The sequence below is a fragment of the Nerophis lumbriciformis genome, linkage group LG26, assembly GCF_033978685.3.
Source record: "Nerophis lumbriciformis linkage group LG26, RoL_Nlum_v2.1, whole genome shotgun sequence".
NCBI classification, from domain to species: Eukaryota; Metazoa; Chordata; class Actinopteri; order Syngnathiformes; family Syngnathidae; genus Nerophis; species Nerophis lumbriciformis.
Window position 1 is genome coordinate 4475001 of NC_084573.2, and position 14043 is coordinate 4489043.

Sequence of the window (14043 nt, forward strand, 5' to 3'; positions counted from 1 at the left end):
TCACCACTTTGTCAATTAATGCGTGAGCAAATTATTGAACAGTTTAAGAACAACATGTCTCAAGCAGCTATTGTAAGGAATTTAGGAATTTCACCATCTACGGTCTGTAATATCATCAAAAGGTTCAGAGAATCTGGAGAAATCACTGCACGTAAGCCATGATATTACGGATATTTGATCCCTCAGGCTGTACTGCATCAAAAAGCGACATCAGTGTGTAAAGGATATCACCACATGGGCTCAGGAACACTTCAGAAACCCACTGTCAGTAACTACAGTTGGTCGCTACATCTGTAAGTGCAAGTTAAAACTCTACCATGCAAAGCCAAAGCTATTTATCAACAACACCCAGAAATGCCGTCGGCTTCGTTGGGCCAGAGCTCATCTAAGATGGACTGATACAAAGTGGAAAAGTGTTCTGTGGTCTGACGAGTCCACATTTCAAATAGTTTTTGGAAACTGTGGACAAAGAGGAAAAGAACCATCCGGACTGTTATAGGCGCAAAGTGTAAAAGGCAGCATGTGTGATGGTATGGGGGTGTATTAGTGCCCAAGACATGGGTAACTTACACATCTGTGAAGGCGCCATTAATGCTGAAAGGTACATACAGGTTTTGGAGCAACATCCAAGCAACGTTATCACTCCTACTTCCTCTGGGCAAACTCTTTGTTTTTAAATCATACCTTCTGCTGGGATGAGGCACTGACCTTGGTTTTGTCGTCAACGACTCGAAGGCCGTCTGCCGACACCCACAACACGGCGCGCACGGCCTTCTTCCCGGCCTGCACACAGTACACAAACACAAGAAGGCATGAGGGGGATGAAGAAGGAAAGAAGACATGGTGCCAGTCAAGTGTCACACAAGAAAGGTGCTCAGGTGCCCCCTGCTGGTGAGAAAGTGAACGTTCATTCACACTAAAGTTCCATGATTGGTACGTTGGAGCAAAAAGGAAAGGCTGATGGGAAAGAAGACATGTTAACAACACACACACACACACACACACACACACACACACACACACACACACACACACACACACACACACACACACACACACACACACACACACACACACACACACACATTCTTGTATTTGTTACCTTCTTGAGACCTCCGAAAAATGCCTACCTCTAGTATTATGATAAAAGTCGTAATTTTACTCAACGCAAGTCAACATTTTACAAGAAAAACTGAACATTTGTGCAACATTATGATAAAAGTTGGAATTTTATTCAATAACAGTCGCAATTTTACAAGAAAAGCTTAACATTTTGGCAATTTTATGAAAAGAGTCGTAATTTTATTTGACAAAAGTCACAATTTTATGAGAAAACCTTAAAATGTTGGCAATATTATATTAATAATTGGAATTTTACTTGGCAAAAATTATGACAAAAGTCACCATTTTACTCAAAAAATGTCACTGTTTTACAAAAACAGAAAAACAATTGGCAATATTATGATAAAAGTCAGAATTTTATACCACAAATGTCACCATTTTGCATTAAAAAGTAACACTTTTACATAAAAAAGCAATAATTTTACGAGAAAATATTGCAATATTACAGAAACAGAGAGAATATGAGAAATTGTTCCCAATTTTAAACTTAAAAATTTTGGCAATATTATAATAACAATTGGAATTTTACTTGGCAAAAATTAAGTTATAATTTTACTTTAAAAATTACGCTAATAAGTAATAATTTTACATTAAAAAGTAATAATTTTACGAGAAAACACTGCAATATTACATAAACAAAAATAATATGAGATATTGTTCTTCTTTAGCTGCAGTCTTGTTTTATCATATATTGCTGCCTTTGCAATGTTTACTTTTGTATGCACATTAAATCCACCAAAAAAAATCCTGACTTTGGAGCAATGTTCACAGACTCTAGTATTTGGCTCTCTATTAACTTGTTCACACCTCTTCATATGGAAGCTACTTTTCTTTCTTGGTGTCTCAAGAAGGGCAGAAATACAAGCACACACACACACACACACACACACACACACACACACACACACACACACACACACACACACACACACACACACACACACACACACACACACACACACACACACACACACACACACACGCTTCTTCTTCCGAAAAATGCCTACCTCTAGTATTATGATAAAAGTCGTAATTTTACTCAACGCAAGTCAACATTTTACAAGAAAAACTGAACATTTGTGCAACATTATGATAAAAGTTGGAATTTTACTCAATAACAGTCGCAATTTTACAAGAAAAGCTTAAAATTTTGGCAATTTTATGAAAAGAGTCGTAATTTTATTTGACAAAAGTCACAATTTTATGAGAAAACCTTAAAATGTTGGCAATATTATAATAATAATTGGAATTTTACTTGGCAAAAATTATGACAAAAGTCATAATTTTACTCAAAAAATGTCACTGTTTTACAAAAACAGAAAAACAATTGGCAATATTGTGATAAAAGTCAGAATTTTATATGACAAATGTCACCATTTTGCATTAAAAAGTAATACTTTCACATAAAAAAGTAATAATTTTACGAGAAAATATTGCAATATTACAGAAACAGAGAGAATATGAGAAATTGTTCCCAATTTAAACTTTAAAATGTTGGCAATATTATAATAACAATCGGAATTTTACTTGGCAAAAATTAAGTTATAATTTTACTTTAAAAACTACGCTAAAAAGTAATAATCTTAGTCAAAAAATTTCACTGTTTTACAAAAACAGAAAAACAATTGGCAATATTGTGATAAAAGTCAGAATTTTATATGACAAATCAAATCAAATCAAATCAACTTTATTTATAGAGCACATTTAAAATTTACCACAGGGGTAGCCAAAGTGCTGTACAATGAGCAGGTTAAAAGATAAAACGAGTACCGAGCAAACACAACACAACACAAACAGAACACGATAAAAAAAAAAAGTCACCATTTTGCATTAAAAAGTAATACTTTTACATAAAAAAGTAATAATTTTACGAGAAAATATTGCAATATTACAGAAACAGAGAGAATATGAGAGATTGTTCCCAATTTTAAACTTTAAAATGTTGGCAATATTATAGTAACAATCGGAATTTTACTTGGCAAAAATTAAGTTATCATTTTACTTTAAAAATTACGCTAAAAAGTAATAATTTTACATAAAAAAGTAATAATTTTACGAGAAAACATTGCAATATTACATAAACAAAAATAATATGAGAAATTGTTCTTCTTTAGCTGCCGTCTTGTTTTATCATATATTGCTGCCTTTGCACCTGTCAATGTTTACTTTTGTATGCACATTAAATCAACAAAAAAATCCTGACTTTGGAGCAATGTTCACAGACTCTAGTATTTGGCTCTCTATTATGTTATTGGGACCATGATTTATGTCATCACTTGTTCACACCTCCTCATATGGAAGCTACTTTTCCTTCTTGGTGTCTCAAGAATCACAGAAATACAAGAACACACACACACACACACACACACACACACACACACACACACACACACACACACACACTCTTGTATTTGTCACCTTCTTGAGACCTCCGAAAAATGCCTAACTTGAGTATTATAATATAGGTCGTAATTTTACTCGACGCAAGTCAAAATTTTACAAGAAAAAACGGAACATTTGTGCAATATAATGATAAAAGTTGGAATTTTACTCAATAACTGGCAATTTTACAAGAAAAGCTTAACATTTTGGCAATTTTATGAAAAGAGTCGTCATTTTACTCGACAAAAGTCACAACTTTATGAGAAAATCTTAAAATGTTGGCAATATTATAATAATAATAATCGGGATTTTACTTGGCAAAATTATGACAAAAGTCATAATTTTACTCACTGTTTTACAAAAACAGAAAAACAATTGGCAATATTGTGATAAAAGTCAGAATTTTATACCACAAATGTCACCATTTTGCATTAAAAAGTAACACTTTTACATAAAAAAGCAATAATTTTACGAGAAAATATTGCAATATTACAGAAACAGAGAGAATATGAGAAATTGTTCCCAATTTTAAACTTTAAAATGTTGGCAATATTATAATAACAATCGGAATTTTACCTGGCAAAAATTAAGTTAAAATTTTACTTTAAAAATTACGCTAAAAAGTAATAATTTTACATAAAAAATTAATAATTTTACGAGAAAACATTGCAATATTACATAAACAAAAATAATATGAGAAATTGTTCTTCTTTAGGTGCCGTCTTGTTTTATCATATATTGCTGCCTTTGCAATGTTTACTTTTGTATGCACGTTAAATCAACAAAAAAATCCTGACTTTGGAGCAATGTTCACAGACTCTAGTATTTGGCTCTCTATTATGTTATTGGGACCATGATTTATGTCATCACTTGTTCACACCTCCTCATATGGAAGCTACTTTTCCTTCTTGGTGTCTCAAGAAGGACAGAAATACAAGAACACACACACACACACACACACACACACGCAAACACACACACATTCTTGTATTTGTCACCTTCTTGAGACCTCCGAAAAATGCCTACCTTGAGTATTATAATATAGGTCGTAATTTTACTTGACGCAAGTCAAAATTTTACAAGAAAAACTGAACATTTGTGCAACATTATGATAAAAGTTGGAATTTTACTCAATAACAGTGGCAATTTTACAAGAAAAGCTTAACATTTTGGCCATTTTATGAAAAGAGTCGTCATTTTACTCGACAAAAGTCACAACTTTATGAGAAAATCTTAAAATGTTGGCAATATTATAATAATAATCGGAATTTTACTTGGCAAAATTATGGCAAAAGTCATAATTTTACTCACTGTTTTACAAAAACAGAAAAACAATTGGCAATATTGTGATAAAAGTCAGAATTTTATACCACAAATGTCACCATTTTGCATTAAAAAGTAACACTTTTACATAAAAAAGCAATAATTTAACGAGAAAATATTGCAATATTACAGGAACAGAGAGAATATGAGAAATTGTTCCCAATTTTAAACTTTAAAATTTTGGCAATATTATAATAACAATTGGAATTTTATTTAGCAAAAATTAAGTTATAATTTTACTTTAAAAATTACGCTAAAAAGTAATAATCTTAGTCAAAAAATTTCACTGTTTTACAAAAACAGAAAAACAATTGGCAATATTGTGATAAAAGTCAGATTTTTAATGACAAATGTCACCATTTTGCATTAAAAAGTAACACTTTTACATAAAAAAGTAATAATTTTACGAGAAAATATTGCAATATTACAGAAACAGAGAGAATATGAGAAATTGTTCCCAATTTTAAACTTTAAAATGTTGGCAATATTATAATAACAATCGGAATTTTACTTGGCAAAAATTAAGTTATAATTTTACTTTGAAAATTACGCTAAAAAGTAATAATTTTACATAAAAAAGTAATAATTTTACGAGAAAACATTGCAATATTACATAAACAAAAATAATATGAGAAATTGTTCTTCTTTAGCTGCCGTCTTGTTTTATCATATATTGCTGCCTTTGCAATGTTTACTTTTGTATGCACATTAAATCAACAAAAAAATCCTGACTTTGGAGCAATGTTCACAGACTCTAGTATTTGGCTCTCTATTAACTTGTTCACACCTCCTCATATGGAAGCTACTTTTTCTTCTTGGTGTCTCAAGAAGGGCAGAAATACAAGCACACACACACACACACACACACACACACACACACACACACACACACACACACACACACACACACACACACACACACACACACACACACACACACACACACACATTCTTCTTCCTCCGAAAAATGCCTACCTCTAGTATTATGATAAAAGTCGTAATTTTACTCAACGCAAGTCAACATTTTACAAGAAAAACTGAACATTTGTGCAACATTATGATAAAAGTTGGAATTTTACTCAATAACAATCGCAATTTTTCAAGAAAAGCTTAAAATTTTGGCAATTTTATGAAAAGAGTCGTAATTTTATTTGACTAAAGTCACAATTTTATGAGAAAACCTTAAAATGTTGGCAATATTATAATAATAATTGTAATTTTACTTGGCAAAAATTATGACAAGTCATCATTTTACTCAAAAAATGTCACTGTTTTACAAAAACAGAAAAACAATTGGCAATATTGTGATAAAAGTCAGAATTTTATACCACAAATGTCACCATTTTGCATTAAAAAGTAATACTTTTACATAAAAAAGCAATAATTTTACGAGAAAATATTGCAATATTACAGAAACAGAGAGAATATGAGAAATTGTTCCCAATTTTAAACTTTAAAATGTTGGCAATATAATAATAACAATCGGAATTTTATTTGGCAAAAATTAAGTTATAATTTTACTTTAAAAATTACGCTAAAAAGTAATAATCTTAGTCAAAAAATGTCACTGTTTTACAAAAACAGAAAAACAATTGGCAATATTGTGATAAAAGTCAGAATTTTATACCACAAATGTCACCATTTTGCATTAAAAAGTAACACTTTTACATAAAAAAGTAATAATTTTACGAGAAAATATTGCAATATTACAGAAACAGAGAGAATATGAGAAATTGTTCCCAATTTTAAACTTTAAAATGTTGGCAATATTATAATAATCGGAATTTTACTTGGCAAAAATTAAGTTATAATTTTACTTTAAAAATTACGCTAAAAAGTAATAATTTTACATAAAAAAGTAATAATTTTACGAGAAAACATTGCAATATTACATAAACAAAAATAATATGAGAAATTGTTCTTTAGCTGCCGTCTTGTTTTATCATATATTGCTGCCTTTGCAATGTTTACTTTTGTATGCACGTTAAATCAACCAAAAAATCCTGACTTTGGAGCAATGTTCACAGACTCTAGTATTTGGCTCTCTATTATGTTATTGGGACCATGATTTATGTCATCACTTGTTCACACCTCCTCATATGGAAGCTACTTTTCCTTCTTGGTGTCTCAAGAAGGACAGAAATACAAGAACACACACACACACACACACACACACACACACACACACACACATTCTTGTATTTGTCACCTTCTTGAGACCTCCGAAAAATGCCTACCTTGAGTATTATAATATAGGTCGTAATTTTACTTGACGCAAGTCAAAATTTTACAAGAAAAAACTGAACATTTGTGCAATATAATGATAAAAGTTGGAATTTTACTCAATAACTGGCAATTTTACAAGAAAAGCTTAACATTTTGGCAATTTTATGAAAAGGGTCGTCATTTTACTCGACAAAAGTCACAACTTTATGAGAAAATCTTAAAATGTTGGCAATATTATAATAATAATCGGAATTTTACTTGGCAAAATTATGACAAAAGTCATAATTTTACTCACTGTTTTACAAAAACAGAAAAACAATTGGCAATATTGTGATAAAAGTCAGAATTTTGTACCACAAATGTCATTATTTTGCATTAAAAAGTAATACTTTTACATAAAAAAGTAATAATTTTACGAGAAAATATTGCAATATTACAGAAACAGAGAGAATATGAGAAATTGTTCCCAATTTTAAACTTTAAAATGTTGGCAATAATAACATCGGAATTTTACTTGGCAAAAATTAAGTTATCATTTTACTTTAAAAATTACGCTAAAAAGTAATAATTTTACATAAAAAAGTAACAATTTTACGAGAAAACATTGCAATATTACATAAACAAAAAATAATATGAGAAATTGTTCTTCTTTAGCTGCCGTCTTGTTTTATCATATATTGCTGCCTTTGCAATGTTTACTTTTGTATGCACATTAAATCAACAAAAAAATCCTGACTTTGGAGCAATGTTCACAGACTCTAGTATTTGGCTCTCTATTATGTTATTGGGACCATGATTTATGTCATCACTTGTTCACACCTCCTCATATGGAAGCTACTTTTCCTTCTTTGTGTCTTAAGAAGGACAGAAATACAAGAACGAACACACACACACACACACACACACACACACACACACACACACACACACACACACACACACACACACACACACACACACATTCTTCTTCCTCCGAAAAATGCCTACCTCTAGTATTATGATAAAAGTCGTAATTTTACTGAACGCAAGTCAAAATTTTACAAGAAAAACTGAACATTTGTGCAACATTATGATAAAAGTTGAAATTTTACTCAATAACAGTCGCAATTTTACAAGAAAAGCTTAATATTTTGGCAATTTTATGAAAAGAGTCGTAATTTGATTTGACAAAAGTCACAATTTTATGAGAAAACCTTAAAATGTTGGCAATATTATAATAATTGGAATTTTACTTGGCAAAAATTATGACAAAAGTCATAATTTTACTCAAAAAATGTCACTGTTTGACAAAAACAGAAAAACATTTGACAATATTGTGATAAAAGTCAGAATTTTGTACCACAAATGTCACCATTTTGCATTAAAAAGTAATACTTTTACATAAAAAAAGTAATAATTTTACGAGAAAATATTGCAATATTACAGAAACAGAGAGAATATGAGAAATTGTTCCCAATTTTAAACTTTAAAATGTTGGCAATATTATAATAACAATCGGAATTTTACCTGGCAAAAATTAAGTTAAAATTTTACTTTAAAAATTACGCTAAAAAGTAATAATTTTACATAAAAAATTAATAATTTTACGAGAAAACATTGCAATATTACATAAACAAAAATAATATGAGAAATTGTTCTTCTTTAGGTGCCGTCTTGTTTTATCATATATTGCTGCCTTTGCAATGTTTACTTTTGTATGCACGTTAAATCAACAAAAAAATCCTGACTTTGGAGCAATGTTCACAGACTCTAGTATTTGGCTCTCTATTATGTTATTGGGACCATGATTTATGTCATCACTTGTTCACACCTCCTCATATGGAAGCTACTTTTCCTTCTTGGTGTCTCAAGAAGGACAGAAATACAAGAACACACACACACACACACACACACACACACACACACACACACACACACACACACACACACGCAAACACACACACATTCTTGTATTTGTCACCTTCTTGAGACCTCCGAAAAATGCCTACCTTGAGTATTATAATATAGGTCGTAATTTTACTTGACGCAAGTCAAAATTTTACAAGAAAAACTGAACATTTGTGCAACATTATGATAAAAGTTGGAATTTTACTCAATAACAGTGGCAATTTTACAAGAAAAGCTTAACATTTTGGCCATTTTATGAAAAGAGTCGTCATTTTACTCGACAAAAGTCACAACTTTATGAGAAAATCTTAAAATGTTGGCAATATTATAATAATAATCGGAATTTTACTTGGCAAAATTATGGCAAAAGTCATAATTTTACTCACTGTTTTACAAAAACAGAAAAACAATTGGCAATATTGTGATAAAAGTCAGAATTTTATACCACAAATGTCACCATTTTGCATTAAAAAGTAACACTTTTACATAAAAAAGCAATAATTTAACGAGAAAATATTGCAATATTACAGGAACAGAGAGAATATGAGAAATTGTTCCCAATTTTAAACTTTAAAATTTTGGCAATATTATAATAACAATTGGAATTTTATTTAGCAAAAATTAAGTTATAATTTTACTTTAAAAATTACGCTAAAAAGTAATAATCTTAGTCAAAAAATGTCACTGTTTTACAAAAACAGAAAAACAATTGGCAATATTGTGATAAAAGTCAGATTTTTAATGACAAATGTCACCATTTTGCATTAAAAAGTAACACTTTTACATAAAAAAGTAATAATTTTACGAGAAAATATTGCAATATTACAGAAACAGAGAGAATATGAGAAATTGTTCCCAATTTTAAACTTTAAAATGTTGGCAATATTATAATAACAATCGGAATTTTACTTGGCAAAAATTAAGTTATAATTTTACTTTGAAAATTACGCTAAAAAGTAATAATTTTACATAAAAAAGTAATAATTTTACGAGAAAACATTGCAATATTACATAAACAAAAATAATATGAGAAATTGTTCTTCTTTAGCTGCCGTCTTGTTTTATCATATATTGCTGCCTTTGCAATGTTTACTTTTGTATGCACATTAAATCAACAAAAAAATCCTGACTTTGGAGCAATGTTCACAGACTCTAGTATTTGGCTCTCTATTAACTTGTTCACACCTCCTCATATGGAAGCTACTTTTTCTTCTTGGTGTCTCAAGAAGGGCAGAAATACAAGCACACACACACACACACACACACACACACACACACACACACACACACACACACACACACACACACACACACACACACACACACACACACACACACATTCTTCTTCCTCCGAAAAATGCCTACCTCTAGTATTATGATAAAAGTCGTAATTTTACTCAACGCAAGTCAACATTTTACAAGAAAAACTGAACATTTGTGCAACATTATGATAAAAGTTGGAATTTTACTCAATAACAATCGCAATTTTTCAAGAAAAGCTTAAAATTTTGGCAATTTTATGAAAAGAGTCGTAATTTTATTTGACTAAAGTCACAATTTTATGAGAAAACCTTAAAATGTTGGCAATATTATAATAATAATTGTAATTTTACTTGGCAAAAATTATGACAAGTCATCATTTTACTCAAAAAATGTCACTGTTTTACAAAAACAGAAAAACAATTGGCAATATTGTGATAAAAGTCAGAATTTTATACCACAAATGTCACCATTTTGCATTAAAAAGTAATACTTTTACATAAAAAAGCAATAATTTTACGAGAAAATATTGCAATATTACAGAAACAGAGAGAATATGAGAAATTGTTCCCAATTTTAAACTTTAAAATGTTGGCAATATAATAATAACAATCGGAATTTTATTTGGCAAAAATTAAGTTATAATTTTACTTTAAAAATTACGCTAAAAAGTAATAATCTTAGTCAAAAAATGTCACTGTTTTACAAAAACAGAAAAACAATTGGCAATATTGTGATAAAAGTCAGAATTTTATACCACAAATGTCACCATTTTGCATTAAAAAGTAACACTTTTACATAAAAAAGTAATAATTTTACGAGAAAATATTGCAATATTACAGAAACAGAGAGAATATGAGAAATTGTTCCCAATTTTAAACTTTAAAATGTTGGCAATATTATAATAATCGGAATTTTACTTGGCAAAAATTAAGTTATAATTTTACTTTAAAAATTACGCTAAAAAGTAATAATTTTACATAAAAAAGTAATAATTTTACGAGAAAACATTGCAATATTACATAAACAAAAATAATATGAGAAATTGTTCTTTAGCTGCCGTCTTGTTTTATCATATATTGCTGCCTTTGCAATGTTTACTTTTGTATGCACGTTAAATCAACCAAAAAATCCTGACTTTGGAGCAATGTTCACAGACTCTAGTATTTGGCTCTCTATTATGTTATTGGGACCATGATTTATGTCATCACTTGTTCACACCTCCTCATATGGAAGCTACTTTTCCTTCTTGGTGTCTCAAGAAGGACAGAAATACAAGAACACACACACACACACACACACACACACACACGCACATACACACACACACACACACACATTCTTGTATTTGTCACCTTCTTGAGACCTCCGAAAAATGCCTACCTTGAGTATTATAATATAGGTCGTAATTTTACTTGACGCAAGTCAAAATTTTACAAGAAAAAACTGAACATTTGTGCAATATAATGATAAAAGTTGGAATTTTACTCAATAACTGGCAATTTTACAAGAAAAGCTTAACATTTTGGCAATTTTATGAAAAGGGTCGTCATTTTACTCGACAAAAGTCACAACTTTATGAGAAAATCTTAAAATGTTGGCAATATTATAATAATAATCGGAATTTTACTTGGCAAAATTATGACAAAAGTCATAATTTTACTCACTGTTTTACAAAAACAGAAAAACAATTGGCAATATTGTGATAAAAGTCAGAATTTTGTACCACAAATGTCATTATTTTGCATTAAAAAGTAATACTTTTACATAAAAAAGTAATAATTTTACGAGAAAATATTGCAATATTACAGAAACAGAGAGAATATGAGAAATTGTTCCCAATTTTAAACTTTAAAATGTTGGCAATAATAACATCGGAATTTTACTTGGCAAAAATTAAGTTATCATTTTACTTTAAAAATTACGCTAAAAAGTAATAATTTTACATAAAAAAGTAACAATTTTACGAGAAAACATTGCAATATTACATAAACAAAAAATAATATGAGAAATTGTTCTTCTTTAGCTGCCGTCTTGTTTTATCATATATTGCTGCCTTTGCAATGTTTACTTTTGTATGCACATTAAATCAACAAAAAAATCCTGACTTTGGAGCAATGTTCACAGACTCTAGTATTTGGCTCTCTATTATGTTATTGGGACCATGATTTATGTCATCACTTGTTCACACCTCCTCATATGGAAGCTACTTTTCCTTCTTTGTGTCTTAAGAAGGACAGAAATACAAGAACGAACACACACACACACACACACACACACACACACACACACACACACACACACACACACACACACACACACACACACACACATTCTTCTTCCTCCGAAAAATGCCTACCTCTAGTATTATGATAAAAGTCGTAATTTTACTGAACGCAAGTCAAAATTTTACAAGAAAAACTGAACATTTGTGCAACATTATGATAAAAGTTGAAATTTTACTCAATAACAGTCGCAATTTTACAAGAAAAGCTTAATATTTTGGCAATTTTATGAAAAGAGTCGTAATTTGATTTGACAAAAGTCACAATTTTATGAGAAAACCTTAAAATGTTGGCAATATTATAATAATTGGAATTTTACTTGGCAAAAATTATGACAAAAGTCATAATTTTACTCAAAAAATGTCACTGTTTGACAAAAACAGAAAAACATTTGACAATATTGTGATAAAAGTCAGAATTTTGTACCACAAATGTCACCATTTTGCATTAAAAAGTAATACTTTTACATAAAAAAAGTAATAATTTTACGAGAAAATATTGCAATATTACAGAAACAGAGAGAATATGAGAAATTGTTCCCAATTTTAAACTTTAAAATGTTGGCAATATTATAATAACAATCGGAATTTTACCTGGCAAAAATTAAGTTAAAATTTTACTTTAAAAATTACGCTAAAAAGTAATAATTTTACATAAAAAATTAATAATTTTACGAGAAAACATTGCAATATTACATAAACAAAAATAATATGAGAAATTGTTCTTCTTTAGGTGCCGTCTTGTTTTATCATATATTGCTGCCTTTGCAATGTTTACTTTTGTATGCACGTTAAATCAACAAAAAAATCCTGACTTTGGAGCAATGTTCACAGACTCTAGTATTTGGCTCTCTATTATGTTATTGGGACCATGATTTATGTCATCACTTGTTCACACCTCCTCATATGGAAGCTACTTTTCCTTCTTTGTGTCTTAAGAAGGACAGAAATACAAGAACGAACACACACACACACACACACACACACACACACACACACACACACACACACACACACACACACACACACACACACACATTCTTCTTCCTCCGAAAAATGCCTACCTCTAGTATTATGATAAAAGTCGTAATTTTACTGAACGCAAGTCAAAATTTTACAAGAAAAACTGAACATTTGTGCAACATTATGATAAAAGTTGAAATTTTACTCAATAACAGTCGCAATTTTACAAGAAAAGCTTAATATTTTGGCAATTTTATGAAAAGAGTCGTAATTTGATTTGACAAAAGTCACAATTTTATGAGAAAACCTTAAAATGTTGGCAATATTATAATAATTGGAATTTTACTTGGCAAAAATTATGACAAAAGTCATAATTTTACTCAAAAAATGTCACTGTTTGACAAAAACAGAAAAACATTTGACAATATTGTGATAAAAGTCAGAATTTTGTACCACAAATGTCACCATTTTGCATTAAAAAGTAATACTTTTACATAAAAAAAGTAATAATTTTACGAGAAAATATTGCAATATTACAGAAACAGAGAGAATATGAGAAATTGTTCCCAATTTTAAACTTTAAAATGTTGGCAATA

General features: G+C 29.7%; 1 protein-coding gene across 5 annotated transcripts in view; it reads right to left on the bottom strand.

Annotated features, from left to right (window-relative positions):
• The window catches only part of numb (NUMB endocytic adaptor protein), a 195699-nt gene that overhangs the window by 23760 nt on the left and 157896 nt on the right, over positions 1-14043 (bottom strand). For all 5 annotated transcript variants that reach the window (XM_061987633.2, XM_061987634.2, XM_061987632.2 and 2 more), the window contains one exon: positions 709-783. In XM_061987633.2, coding sequence (XP_061843617.2) covers positions 709-783 — 75 coding nt within the window. The remainder of the gene's footprint in view (positions 1-708; positions 784-14043) is intronic.